Source organism: Rhinolophus sinicus, chromosome 2, assembly GCF_057876585.1.
Source record: "Rhinolophus sinicus isolate RSI-liver-muscle chromosome 2, RSI-T2T, whole genome shotgun sequence".
Lineage (NCBI taxonomy): Eukaryota > Metazoa > Chordata > Mammalia > Chiroptera > Rhinolophidae > Rhinolophus > Rhinolophus sinicus.
The window spans coordinates 160,055,294-160,070,045 of NC_142502.1; the positions used below are offsets into that span (position 1 = coordinate 160,055,294).

At 37.3% G+C, this 14,752-nt stretch overlaps 1 protein-coding gene across 1 annotated transcript in view; it reads right to left on the minus strand.

Annotated features, from left to right (window-relative positions):
- The window catches only part of CAMKMT (calmodulin-lysine N-methyltransferase), a 330,598-nt gene that overhangs the window by 24,083 nt on the left and 291,763 nt on the right, over positions 1-14,752 (minus strand). Inside the window, exon 7 of the mRNA XM_019748655.3 lies at positions 12,955-13,021. Coding sequence (XP_019604214.3) covers positions 12,955-13,021 — 67 coding nt within the window. The remainder of the gene's footprint in view (positions 1-12,954; positions 13,022-14,752) is intronic.

Sequence of the window (14,752 nt, forward strand, 5' to 3'; positions counted from 1 at the left end):
CTTGAGAGAGTTTCCAAGCCACAGCACAGGAAGGAGAACTAAGGTGGAACCAGATGGTCTCCTTGAACTAAAGAGAAGGAGCGGAGAGTCTGAGGAAACCAAGGCAGTTACGGTTCCCAGTATAGAGTACCAGGTAGGGAAATGCTGTACAGAGAGACAATTCCAAAGCTCTGTGGATAGCCCCCTGGAGTATCTGCAGAGTACTGATTGATGCATGTATATGAGGAAACTACTTAAGGTTGGGGAAAGAACCATCTGAGAGGATTGGAGGGAACTGGTCCAGTGTTCACACAAAGCCAGGAATAGTACCTGTTCCCGCAGCCAGACTAGAAAACCTTATAATACACAGGGCAACGAGTAGAGTCCTCAGCTGAGTCTTGTCTCATTAGTGGGGAATAATTAGCCCTAGATTAAATGCTGCCCTGCTTCTGCCTAACAAATCTTAAGAGCAAGACCAAAAATGATTGAATTATTTCAAAATAATTGTATCTCAGAACAGAACTCAAAAATATTTACAAAAGTACAAAAACATTCAGATGCCAATAAGGTAAAATTCAAAATACCTGGCATACAATCAAAGATTACCAGACATGCAAATAATTGAAATAATACCACTCATAATGAGGAGACAAATCAAACAATTGAACACAATCTAAACCTGACACAGATATTAGAATTAGCAGACAAAGGCATTAATATAATTACCATAATGGTATTCATTTTATTTAAAAAGTTGAAAAGAGTTATGAAAGATATTTTTAATATCCCAGATCAAACTTCTAATGAGAGGAAAAATATATTAGATGGGATTAACAACAAAAATACATTCAACATCACAGAAGGAAAGATTAGTAAACTTGAAGACAAAGCAATAGAAAGTATTCAAAATTAAATATGGAGAGGAAAAAGAATAGAAATAAAAAGAGCATTAATGAGTAAGCTGTGGGGCAAGTTTAAGTGGTCTAATATATGTGCAATTGGAGTCCCCAAAGAAAAAAGGAAGAGGCAGACAAATACTTGAAGAAATAATTGCTGAAATATTTCCAAACTTAATGAAAACAGATCAAGAAATTCCAACAAACTCCAAGCACAAGAAACACACATACAAAAAACTACAAGGCACATAATAATCTTATCAAATTGCCCAAAAGTGGAGATAAAGAGAAAATCTGAAAAGAACCCAGAAGGGGGAAAAAAAGATACATTATATAAAAATAAAGATAATGATGACCACATATTTCTTGTGAGAAATATGCAAATTAGAAGACCATGTAGTGACATCTTTAAAGTACTGAAAGGAAAAAAATTGTCAACCTAGAATTATATAGCCATTAAAATATATTTTTTAAAAAAGGTAAAATAGATGGTTTCAGATATCTATCTGCTATCTCTTACTACTTCTCTATTTTCTTTTCTTCCCACATACAGTCCTTTCTCTGGAATGGCCCCCATGTTTGCTCATCATTTCCTACTCTCATTCAGGCCTGGACTACCTCTTTCACCTTCTCTGGAACCACTGAGGTGACTTTAAAAAAACAACCCATTTTCATCGTAAAATGAAACACTGAAACAAAAACCACATGAAACAAATATATGCCTTAAGTAATTATTATGAGGCAAATATTCTTGTAACTACCATTCAGATGACGAAAGAGAACTTTTGCTTGGCACCTCAGAAGTCCCTTTACATGCTCTTTTCCACTCCTCCCTTTACCCCAACGCAATGACTTCGCAACTGGTCTGTCTGCCTTTAGCCTCTCCCCATTCATCACACCAGATAAGTAAATGTGCCTGGACACATCTTTTCTACTTTGATGCCTTTGATTATTCCCCACCCTCCCTTTTCATGCCTAGAATGCCCTCTTCAACTGCTTTTTTCCCCTTACCTTCCATTTGCTAAATCTCAGCTCAAGGGCCATCTCCTTCATGAAGACTTCTCAGATTCCTCTACCTTAAATTGGCTGACAGTCTATTTATAATTACACAGCATGTTAAACCCATCTCATACATCCTGGTAGTTGGACAAGTGTCTATCTCTCATCTGGATAGCTTGAGGTTCCTGAGGCAAAAACCTCACCTTACTTATCTTTGTAACCCCTAAAGAGCCCATCACAGTGCCCTACATACAGCAGACTCTAAATTACATTTTATTACATTGAACCAAATAACACAAGTTGGACTAGAATAGCAGCTAACTTAAATAGTTTGGGCAAAAAATGTTGTTCATTAGCAAAATTAATTCCATGCCTTCATTTAGAGAAAAGTGTATATAAGACAGATATAGAAAAAATTTTCTTAAAAGTCCAAAAAACAAAGCAAGGCAACATGATACAAGAGATCCAAGTAATATTTCTGCATCTCCATTTTTTTGAACTGTTTTGAAATTGGTGTTTCTGAGATAGTGTTAGTATTTGGGACGGGACAATTTTTGATGTAATGGACTATCTGCTGCATTATAAATATTTATAATCTCTGCTCTCTCCAGTATTAGTAGTAACCTTTAGTCATTGTGACAGCCAAACAAAAATCTCCATTACAAATGGGTGCAGAGGTGGGCAGTCTACCTACCTCTGGGGGATTATCTAAAAGGCCTCTTCCACCTCTACTGTGTGCTTCTCCTTGAATCTCAACAACTGAAGGCTGTGACTTAAATAAGCAACTAATCAGAATTGCTGTCTTATTTATATAATTTTCCCCTTTCCACTGCCATTCACATCTTCATTAAGATGACACCATAAAATTTCAGAGTCCGAGGTGAGGAATAAAGCCCTCACATGAAAAAAAGGTAAAAATATACCTCTCTGAGGGATAGCCAGCAGGACACCCAGAGTCACTTTTGTGAGGTTCTGCTGGGATGCTACACTGAATGGCAACTCTAGGGATAAAATGGGCTTATCAAAGTGTGGTCGGTGCTCCAGACAGATTAGGATCACCTGAGCAGGTTACTAAAATGTCAGATTCATGAACCTCAACCCCAGGGAGTCCGATTCAGTAAGAAACCTTTGTTTTTGAAATAAGTACTACAGGTAATTCCTATGAAGATGGGTCATGGACCACTTTGAGAAATGCTGTTCCAGAAGATCTTTACCTGTATGGATTTGGATTGAGAATACTCTTTGGCCATACGTCTACACTTTAGTTGCATGTATCAAATGTCTTTATTTTCAAAAGGGGGATTTTTAAAGAGGGTGGCCCTAAAGAGAGGATTAAGAACTCTCCCTGCTGGGTTGCTAAGGGAAGGAGGCACCATCACAGATGAACCAAAGAAGCATTTCATTTATATGAATCCCTGGAAAGAGATTACCTGACCGACTTTGTTGATGTTATCCTGAAATGAAATTCGTTTACATTTCCAGACTAGAAATAAAGCTCGGAGAAAGGGAAGGAGGAAGTAAAATTAGGTCTGAATGAAATTTTTACCTCAGAAGATCTAGAAGATTCGTTAAGAACAGACAATTGAGTGTTGACTGTTAAGTCAGCTCCTGTCCTTTCTTTGTGAATACATGACATCTAGAAAATAAACTGAAGAATACAGTGGATGGGAGTGGCTTTCATGAATGGAAATATGGACAACTTTAAAACAGTGAAACACTACAGAATTGAATGAGAAACTCTGAGAGAACTCTAGTTCACAGTTCTCAAGTGAGGTCTCCAGACGAGCAACATCAGAGTCACCTGGCAACCTGTTAGAAATGCAGACGTGGGCTCCACCTCAGTCTTTCAGAGAAAGGGGCCCAGTAATCTGGGTCATAAGAAGCTCTACAAATGATTCTGAAACTAAAGTTTGAGAATCGTAGCTCCAGCTTATCACTTCTTTGTTTGTGGCCTGACGTTAAAGCTGATCTCACCCTATGGCTCTGTATTTTTGTCTGTAATTTAGTTGAAATAAACTTATTTCAGAGTCCAAAATGAAGACAGATTTGCCTAACATTCAGACCCCCTATGCTGGTGACTGGTATAGTCTATACCAGTTAAGGAGAACAGGTAAAGGGTTTTGAGATCTTGGGATGAAAGGTAGTAATTACTTTACTAATTATATTTTCCATTTCAAATATATCTGATTCTATGATTGTGACAGCTGATTAAATTATTGTAATGCAGGGACTCTGCTCCCACTCCCCACACAAGAACGCAGGATATGGTGAGGCATAAAAGGAACAACAATGGAGCCATAGATAGGGGAGTCCATACCACTATATTGTTGATGGCGTCTGGTCGAGACACAAAAGCAAACATCCTCCAGTACCCCAACAAAGGGTCTTCCTGCACCCCAGTCTCGCTGGCGGCTGGGCAAGACTCAGGAGGTAGGATCAACACGATCCGCAATCCACAATCCGCTTGCTAACCGCACTTGCTAGCTGCAATCCGCCGACCGCTTCTCTGCCAACCAACTAACCCCCTAGCGTAGCCATGACAGTTATATTAGTGGCTCATGGCTAACCGGTAACAGCTGATGGCCACCCAGCCACAGCAGATGGCTATCTGATTACAGCTGATGGTCATCCAATAACTGAGCCAGCACCTTTTCTCGTGAGGCTGAGAGTCTGGAAACTGCTCTCTGGGACTCTGTCCCCACACTTAAATGGTAGCAAAACAAAGTGACAATAAAAAATTAGAATTAGTTCTAATTTCATATCAGATTACAACTATATGCCATTTGATGTGAAATCACAAAATTCATTATTGCTTTTTGGTGTTTTCTCTCATTTTTCTTCTTTTCCCTTTATATTTCTAATGTATAAACTTTCAAGTACAGTGCATTTTAATATAGGAACTTTGCTATTTCTTGTCAATTTCAAACTATAACTTCCAAAATAATGGAGTAAAAACTGTCCTGATATAGTATTATAGTAGCAACTTAGGGTGACCCATATATTAGGTGGTTCAAAAGACAAGAAAAGCCTCCAAATTCTTTTAAGAAGCCAGTATACCTGTGATATGAAAATCTAATAAAGATTGCACAATAAAATGATGGACCAATTGTTATTGATGAATATCAATGCAAAAAGCTCAGATGGCATTCTACACTGCTGGTGGGAATGTAAAATGGTCCAGCTTCCTTGGAAAACAGTCTGGAGTTCCTCAAAAGGATAAACTAGATTTACCATATGACCATATACACCCAAGAGAAATGAAACTTGTCACAAAAACTTGTACACAAATGTTCATAGCAGCATTATTCATAAGAGCCAAAAAAGGGAAACAACCCAGACGTCCATCAACTGACGAATGTATAAATGAAATGTACTAGTATATCCATCCAATGGAATATTATTCAGCCATAAAAATTAATGGCATCCTCATACATGTTAAACCTCAAAACACTGTGTTAAGTGAAAGAAGCCAGACATGAAAGACCACCTGTCATATGATTCCATTTATGTGAAATGTCCAGAATAAGAAAATCCAAACAGGCAGAAGGTAGATTAGTGGTTGTCTAGCACTGAGAAGGAGAAAGGGTGGAAGGAAATGGGGAGTGACTGCTAATGGGTACGGGGTTTCTTCTGGGATGATGAAAATGTTCTAAAACCTACTGTGATGGTTGCACAACTCTGTGAATACACTAAAAGTCATTGAATTGTATACGAAGTAAGTGGGTGAATTGTATAGTATGTGAATTAGAGCTCAATAAAGTTGTTATTGAAAAAATCCCAGATAACATATTATTAGAATATAGCAGCCTGTTAAAAGAAGAATTAAGACACCACGACCAAATGACTAGAAATGCACAGATGTTTTAATATTAGGAAACCTTTTATTCTCTTGAATTTTTAAAACAATTGTATCATGATATCAATTACAAATGATAACAATTTTGACTTACTTCTGATTCTGTTTTTTACTGAATCAGAAAAAAATTATTGAGCTAAAAATTCAAGAGAATAGGAATTGTCATAGTTGCAGGTGAAATAAGAAAAACAATTTAATCAACCCTATACATGCTGAAAAGACATCTGCTAAAGATCCCTATTTATTTATGATATTTTTCTTCAAAAAAATAGGAGTCAATAAAAAATTCTTTAACAAGATAAAAAATATATATATTTCTACTCAAAAGCCAAGAGTTTCTACAACTTTTCACTAGATTTTAAAAAGCGACTTTCCTTTATAAATTGTTAGGTAACCAATAATGAAACAACCAAATATATAAAAGCAAACTAAGCCTGCTTTTCTGTTTGAATTGTCATCCCCATACCTATATTTATTCCAAATATTTAAATGTCTTCTCCCCCCTCTTTTAACCACGACCATATTTATTCCCTTAATATAAATGGGAAGTGAAGGACTCATTATATTGAAAGCTCCTTTTATAACTGAATCAAAGTAAAGGTATTTTTAAAAATAAAACATTCAGTTCTCTCAGTAAAAACCGAATCAGAAATAAGTCAAAATTGTTATCATTTGTAACTGATATCATGATATAACTGTTTAAAAAATTCAAGAGAATAAATTGACAAAACTATTAAAAATAATAACTCATTGAGGTGACTAAATATTTACTGCACAAAACTCTGTAGCTTTGTTTATATATACATAAATAATAACCAGTTAGGAAATATAATGGAAGATCTCATTTATAAGAGAAACAAAAATGATAGTTTCCAAAAATAAGCTTAACAAGAAAAATAAAGAAAAATGTTAAGTGCTAGTGAAATACCTAAAAAAAAAACAAAAACAAAACCAAAAAAAACTTAACTAGAAAGAAAGCACCCCGTTCTTGAATAGGAAGACTCAAAGTCATAAAGATGTCAAGTCTCAGTAAATTATATATTTCAATGAAAATGCCAAGATAAAACAAATACCAACATAATTTTAGAATAGTCTAGGAAGAAAGAATAATGGCAAGGGACTAGTTTTAACAGATATGAAAATACATTACAATGTCAATAATTTACATAATTTGGCATGAATAGACAAAATCTACTTCTGAAAACTTACTCCATAGATATACTTACAAATAAACAGTTCATATACAGATGTGTTTCATAGCAACATTGTAATAGCAAAATACAAATCATGTTCATCATTCAAGTGAAAAGTAAGTTATTTTTTATCAATGGCGTATGATGTGGTCATTCTCTAAAAAAAATTTTTAAGATAGCCCCTTGTCCATTTAAAAGTGACTAACTGCTTTAAAAATGGAGACATTTTTGTTTGAAACGTTAACTTCTGTGATACCGGTTTCTATAGAGAAGGGATTTTTTTTTTCTTAAAACCGGGAGACATTTTCATAGGGGATGCAGCAATCTGACCAGCATACCTGGCTATCAATAGAGAATGTGGCCAATTTTTGGTAGTGAGATTTGACCTTGGTAAACAGTAGGGACACGCATGTCCAAAGAGTCAATACAATGTTATTCTAGAAGAAAAGGCCTTAATTTTGAATGTGCTGCAGTTTAGAGGGCCCCTAAAAAAATACAGCATCCCATATTTTAAAATCTAGTTCATTTTAACACACAGAAAAGAATTCTATCAAAATATCTGAAACTGATTAACCAGTCCTCTGGGAGTTAGTTTCCTCAGTGCGAAAAAAAACAAAACAAAAAAAACAAAACAAAAACACAAAAACACACGCACACACAAAACAAACAAAAAAACCTGGGACATGAGTCCTTCAATAAACTTGCCAAGCAAATAAAGACATGTTAGTAAGAGAAAGCACACGTAGTAATTTCTTTTCCATATCCAAGACAGCAACAGAAGGAAATGGGACTGTGGCATCTCTAAGCTTCTCAGCAGTTCTCAAGATTCTGTTACCATAATTCTAACAAGCTCACTAATAGGTACATTTTATCAGGATATTTCTTAAAGAGAGCCCTCAGTTTCCTTATCTCAGTTACCGTCTACTAACCTTCCCCTTCAACTTGACAAAGGACGAATAAACGCCTACTCACAATGTCAGTGTGTCTACAGACACCGCATATACCTGAGAAGAACCCTATCCTGAAATGAAAGTCAGCTATCTGATATGTTAACTGATGTCTGAATCTCTAGAACTTGACTTTTTTCTACTAAAAATTATTTGGTTCCATAAGGCTTATGGATTCGTATCTTTCAAAATGTGCTCCAAATACAAATCTTAAAACCTTTCATATACCAGGGATAAAGTATACTAATTGCTTCAGAGAATACAAGGACATATTAAGCAGAATCTTTGCCTTCAAGAAAATTATCTGTGCCCCTTTGCTAGAATGTGAACTCTAAGAAGGCATGGGCTTTCTCAGTCTTGTTCATCACTACAGCTCCAGGTCTTCGCAAACAGAAGGGGTTCAAAATATGTGTCAAGAAATGAATGAACCAATGAACACAACACGCTTTGGACAATAATACACCGTGTTTTACTGTGGGACTATTTGTAAGGCCAACAGTAGTTTAAAAGAAGGGACAGATGAGGGCAGAATCGAATAGTCTGAGAAGGCAGGGGAAATGGTAATTAAGCCATTCTAGAAGGAACAGCTTAGATGGGCGAGGAGGAGGGGGAAAAGATTGGCCAAGACCAGATGGGAGGGACCAAATGTGTTAGGAGGAGAATGAAGAGGCTTCCGTGACAAAGGAGGAGTGTACTGTGGAGCAGTGAAAGCCAGACTGAAGGAGCAAGAGTGAGGAAAGTGAGAAGACTGCAAAAGCCCTGGGAAAATCAGCAATTGCGCTCCACTTGGCTGGGATTTACATTTAAAAAAATCATTTTCCATACCCCTTATTTATTTATTTATTTATTTATTTATTTATTTATTTATTTATTTATTTATCTTAGTTATATCTTTATTATATCTATGGTCACTCCAAAATAGGGCATGTGCTTGAATTAGATTTTTAATGAGTTAGTTCACTTAAAATATTTAAATCTCCTTTACTTAAGTAATATTATGATTACAGCATTATATAGACTCTTTAGTCATATTTACAATTACCAAATTCATTTTGGGGTGAGATGCTCTAGAGAAAGAAACCAAAACAAAACAAAAATTAAAGGTGATATGTGTCCTGATTTAGAAGGCTTAATATCATTTTCACTTATGATGGGGGGGAAGAAAAAGTAAGCCTCTGACAGCAAAAACAATTTTCTTTTCAAAGTATTTGCCTTGTACACGTAGCTATCTAAAATCAAATCTTACATTTTCATTGCTTTTTAACTTTATAAACTGTTTTAATGTACAGTAAGAAATACATTTTATATATATTTTTTTGTTTATTTTTTATTAGTTTCAGGTGCACAGACAAAATAATACTTAGACATTTATCATTTATATCCCTCACACTGTGTGAACCCCCCTACCCCATCCACTACCCCTCTGACATCGCACACAGCCATTACGTTTCCACTGTCTCTATTCCTAATGCTGTACTCTGCTTCTTGTAAGTATATACGTACACATATATAAAATTATAGTTGGCATTCATTATTGTTCAGCTTCAGCTTCAGGTCCACACCCCTAATTTAACCTCTAAAGGAGAATGAACCTCAGAAAAGATATAAATCTTAAAAAGCAGCAGGGCACTGGGGCCAATAGCCAATCCTGGGGGCCTACATAAAGGTAAAATTTGTGTTATAAAAAAAGTCTTAAAAGTTATAACAAATTCTATAGTTTACTAAGATTAATGGTTTATCAAAGAATAATAGAAGTCACAGCCTAAATTTGCTAGCAATTTTCACACAAAGATAACTTCTTTTCTTAAGTGGAAACTCACTGTTAATATCACAGCAGGGTATACTTAATAGATTTTTTAAAAATTTGGTAACTGTTAACTAATATTAACCAGAGAATGACGCCATTCACTAATTCTGGAACACCTAGAAATATGTAGCCGTCAAAAGCTCTGAATGGTTCTTTATTAGAGAGTCACAGTTTTGAAGACAGTTTCAGGTAAACCTAACAATTGAGATGCTGTAAATATCTTTGCTCTTTCACCAATCTCTAGCTATATTTAGTAGCACAATTCCCTTTGTTCAAGAGTTATTCTTGCTAACTCCATATTTATGTTCTTAAAGGAAGAATACCTTGGATACATTAGTGAAACGAATGGATGGCTGCATGAATGAACAAATGAATGAAACATCAAATGATTGCATTATGATCTTTGAAATGTAATAGCTATATGCTTCATATATGTACATCCAAGATCTTGCGTGGCCGTCGCTAAAGCTTCCGGGCTTTTGCAAACATGTATTTCATTTTTAGCAACAGTCAGACTGGGATTAAAATGGAACAGAGGGAGAAAAAAAGTTTATACGTTCTTCTAGGTAAGGGTGGCGGTGTGTATGAGAGCAGGGCTGAATTTACCGTGACGCTAATGAAGCTTGCGTGCTGGGACCCCTCACTTGCACTGGCCCCTTCCAAGGCCCGCGAGGAACCCTGGTAATGGGTTCACATGGTAGTATGCTTCTGTAAAATTTGCCAAAGTAAGATAAAATTTACCAAAATAAGGCATAATTGAATTAAAACTCCTAAGGAGGGCCCTCAAAATAAGTTTCAGGCCCCACACACCCTGGCTCTCTGCCCAGTGGGGGAAGTAGGAAGAGGCTGGTCACAGGAGGCTGCCGGTGGTTACTAAGAACAGTGAGAACAGGAGCGTGGGGGTGCCAGCCACATTTCTAGGGGTCTTGTCATTCCTTTTTAGAAACACTATTTCCTAGGTTCACAGTTCTCATATCATGATTTTCCTTTCTGCTTTTATATCTTCTTTGCAAATGAAGTCACAGGAGACAGTCAGCTGTTACAAACTTCATGTCAAGCTTTGAAGTGCTTTTTAATAGCAGAAATATTTGGCTCACGTGTGGGCTTTGTAGCTAAGGTAAATACCTCTTAGCTATCTGTCGCTACTGTTATTCCACACCTCCAATTTGGAGAAGAAATTCTGAATATGCATTGAGGCACTAAAAAAGAATATTGAACCATATCTTAGCTCTCTTGTGAACGGTTGCCTTTTATTTCTTCTCACGTGGAGCTAATGCGTTTATCATATTGTGCTGGTTATGGGTGGGAAAGCAGTGGACGGAAAGGGAATACTGATTATTACATCACTGGTTGGCAGTTTCCTCTTAGCTTCCTTAAGGTTAAGTGGTCAAGTAGCTTCTTGAGACAAGATCAAGGCATTTCAAGGACTGACTCATCTACCTGTTTTCTGACAAAGCGCTTTAGTAGACTTTGGACAAAATTCTTGTGATGGTTAAAAAAGAAGATGCTGACCACAATTAATATGAAATAAAGACGGGAAAAATCTATCTTGGAGGTTCTTATGTGACTATTGATAAATAGACTATATCTAGGTACATATGAGAACAATGTACTTATAAATAGCATTTGTGAGAATAGCTACATAGAAACAAAAGCCATGCATTAAGCTTTTGAGTAGGTCCTGTGTTGAACAATGGCATTTTGCTTTTTTTATGTAACTTAATTATTTTTTGAAGAGATAGAAAATACTATTACTCTCCATAAGTTAAACACTTGACATTTCTATGCCTCAAAATGTAACATTTTAGAAGTCTAGATATGTTTATTAATTAGTGATTATTAACACCCAGTAAACAACATTCTGTCCTGTAAAAACACAATCTGTCTTCACAGCATGCTGCTGCAATCTATTAGTCCCTGATTCCATATGCTGAAATACACTCAAATGGTCGCAAATGACCTTAAGCATTAAATAAATGTAAATGAGGACAACATAGAAAATGTGCTTTTGATTGATAACTAAAAGACCAGGTTGAAAATCACGTCCAAAACTGAAGTCCTCCCTAGAAGGGGATGGCAGTCTGCACTGTGGAGCGAAGGGTGTCCTAAGAATGAAGAGCAGGGGACAGAACGCTCTTTTTGCTGGAGGTTTTCTGGGAAACAGAACTGGTTTGTTCATTCATAGGAGAGACACAGAGCACACTGCCCCCTGTGCCATCAGCCTACTCTGAATATTCTAATGGCAGGATTTAAAAAGACCTATCTGGACCCTTCATTACATTCACCAACTAATAGAAGAGGTAAAAAATGATTGCGATTCCCTAGCCTCATTCCAATATGTGGACCACTTCAATTTTTAAGCATCATTGATATTCATCCAGCTCCCACCCCATCCCCAGATGAGCAGTTGGGGTGGGAAAGCGCCCTCAACTTAGAGAAAACTCAAAATGTCAGAGGATGACAGATGAAACACAGTACATAAATTAAATGATTAAAAATTAGACTGTTCTGATAATGTTTGTGGCTAAACAGATGAAGGAAACATGCACACGTCACAGATATTTCATATAAAAACTACTAAATGTTTACTCCTTCCTCTACGTCCATCCCAACAGGGCAAAAATAAAATGTAGCACCACAGCATAAAAAACCTGTGTTTGGGTTGCGGGTGAGCATTCCTATTAGTTTGGCTAAGAATTAACAAAATCTAACAGGGAATGGATACCTAGACTCTTTCAGAATCATGGAACCAAGCATGGTTTCTCAATTTGGGCACTATTAACATTTGGGGTCAGATACTTCTTTGTAGTGGGGGCTGTTTTGTGCATTTTAGGATGTTTGGCACCATCCATGGCCTCTACCCAATGAATGCCAGAAGCAAAGCCATGGCCCTTGTCATGAAAATAAAAAAGCCCCCTGGAGCAAAACGGCCCCCATGTTGAGAACCAAGGGAACAGAACCATGAGCGACAAGGTCTCGGGCTGGGCTTCTTCCACTCTCATACTACATACACTTTCAACACTTAAATCATCCCCAACCTCGTGTATAACATACTTATCGTTGGTTTTTCTCATTTATTAATTGAAGGTAATAAACACGCCTGCCTCCTTCATTGTGGGTTCTTGTGAGCATTAAATAAGATACTTTTAAAGTGATTAGAACAATGCCTGACACCCAGTGTTTACTAAATGTTAGCTATTATTCTTTTTAATAATCACCCATAGCATGGAGAACAGCAGTTTCAACCAGAGTGTTTGGAAGCAGAAAGGTATCTTACCAGCTTGATATTTTCCGGGTCTTAAACACACCAGCCTTCTGATTCCTCGTGATGATCTCTCTCACATCTATTGGACATGGTTAAGAAAGCTTCTGCAGTGACTGTCAATTGACTCGAAAAAATAAATAAGTAAAAGTCCACAAACACAGTGATCTTATCCTACGTGGGATCAGCACAATAAAAAGTGAAGAACTGGGGGGGGGGGGGAAGTGAAGGACTGTAGGGTATAAAGCAGGCGGAGAAGATTCTAGCCCTGGCTCTACCACCAAATGTTGAATCACTTGCCACAGGCAAGCTCTTTTAATTCCCTGGGCTGCAGTCTTGTTTCCTGGGAAAAGTACATTCAGGTAGCCACTGACCGGGTAAGGCCCAGGGCTATGGGTATTGGTGCGGGGAGATGACAGTTGCATGGAGGCCAGGCCTCACTTGCTTAAAAGAGCTCGGAGTCTAAACACAGAGATCTTCCTGTCAGTGGGGAGGGCAGGCTTCTGAGACTTTCCACATTGAAGTATTTCCTGTCTCCTAAATGCTAGTAGGGAGGGTGGGGGTGAACCGCAGAGAAAGACTTGAGACAGAAGTGAGACGAGAAAGATGGAGAAAAGCTTGGAGAATCTTTGAGAGAAAATGAATTACTGAAGAAGAAAGTCAGTCCAGTGAAAGATCCCTGAAGAACTGTCATAACAGTCTTATTTTTTCTTCATTTTTTTTTTTTTTTTCCGTCACAGACTTATGCTTTGGCTTTTGGCCATCTGCTGGGTGTCAGGACGTGTACATAAAGAGCACTATTTATGGAAAAGATGTTTCAAGGAGCTGTTCCATTACATCACACAGCACCTTCTTTATGAGGGCACCTGGGAAAAGTCATGTCAGATTTCAACACTGGGAAAAGCGAGACTTCAGATTGACTAGTTTTGCTTCAATTTCTGGACAGTATACATCTTATAACGGTTTTCTCTTTTTGCTCTCTGGTCCCTGTGCGACTCAAGGCCAAATGTATGACCCAAGTCCAACAACCACAAGGGCTCCTCGGGCGTGCGTTTTCTATACTGACCTCCAAGCCTGGCTTCCTCGTAGTGTCTTGGATTTCTAATTTCCAACTGCCCTCACTTTCTCATTTATTTTATATGGCATATTCTGTGCGTCACTGTAAGAAGCCTCCAAATCCCTCTTTTGGAATAAGGCAGGTTCAAATAAACAAGAACTGCAATAATTCCAGGGAAGGCTGAAGCTGAACTAAATTGGGCCCATGGGGAGGACACCAAGCAGACAAGCGATGTCCCCCTATGGCTCAGAAAAACATTTCCTGAATGCTTGAAACAAGCCTTGGCCAAGATCTCCATGCGAGAACGGAGCCACAGGACGTTTTAACCCAAATCTCTGCTGGAAACACCAAGCACACCCATTTCTTCTCTGAGTGAATAAGCAGGTACTGTGGTAGCTTTCTTCCCCCAGGAGTGGGTAGGAAAAATCAATTAGGTCTCCTAATGAAGGGCTTTGCTGAGGTTTACAAAAGTGCTATAATGCAGACTTTTTTTTTTTTTTTTTTTCCGGGGTGAACTTTCCTGTATGCAAATTAAATAGCGTTAAATTACATTCATTAAAAAAATAAAAGAGACTAATTTGCCTACTTGTTTTGATTAACTAAAATGACACATCGGCCTACAGTTCTGTCTATTTCAGGAAGAAAGTATTTCAGGAAAGTCTTCTAAATGAAATGTCTTGTGGAAAAGGACAGCTGACATCGTTATTCTGAGAAGAACAAAATTAGTAGAGTCAACTGACGACTGTTTTTGACTAA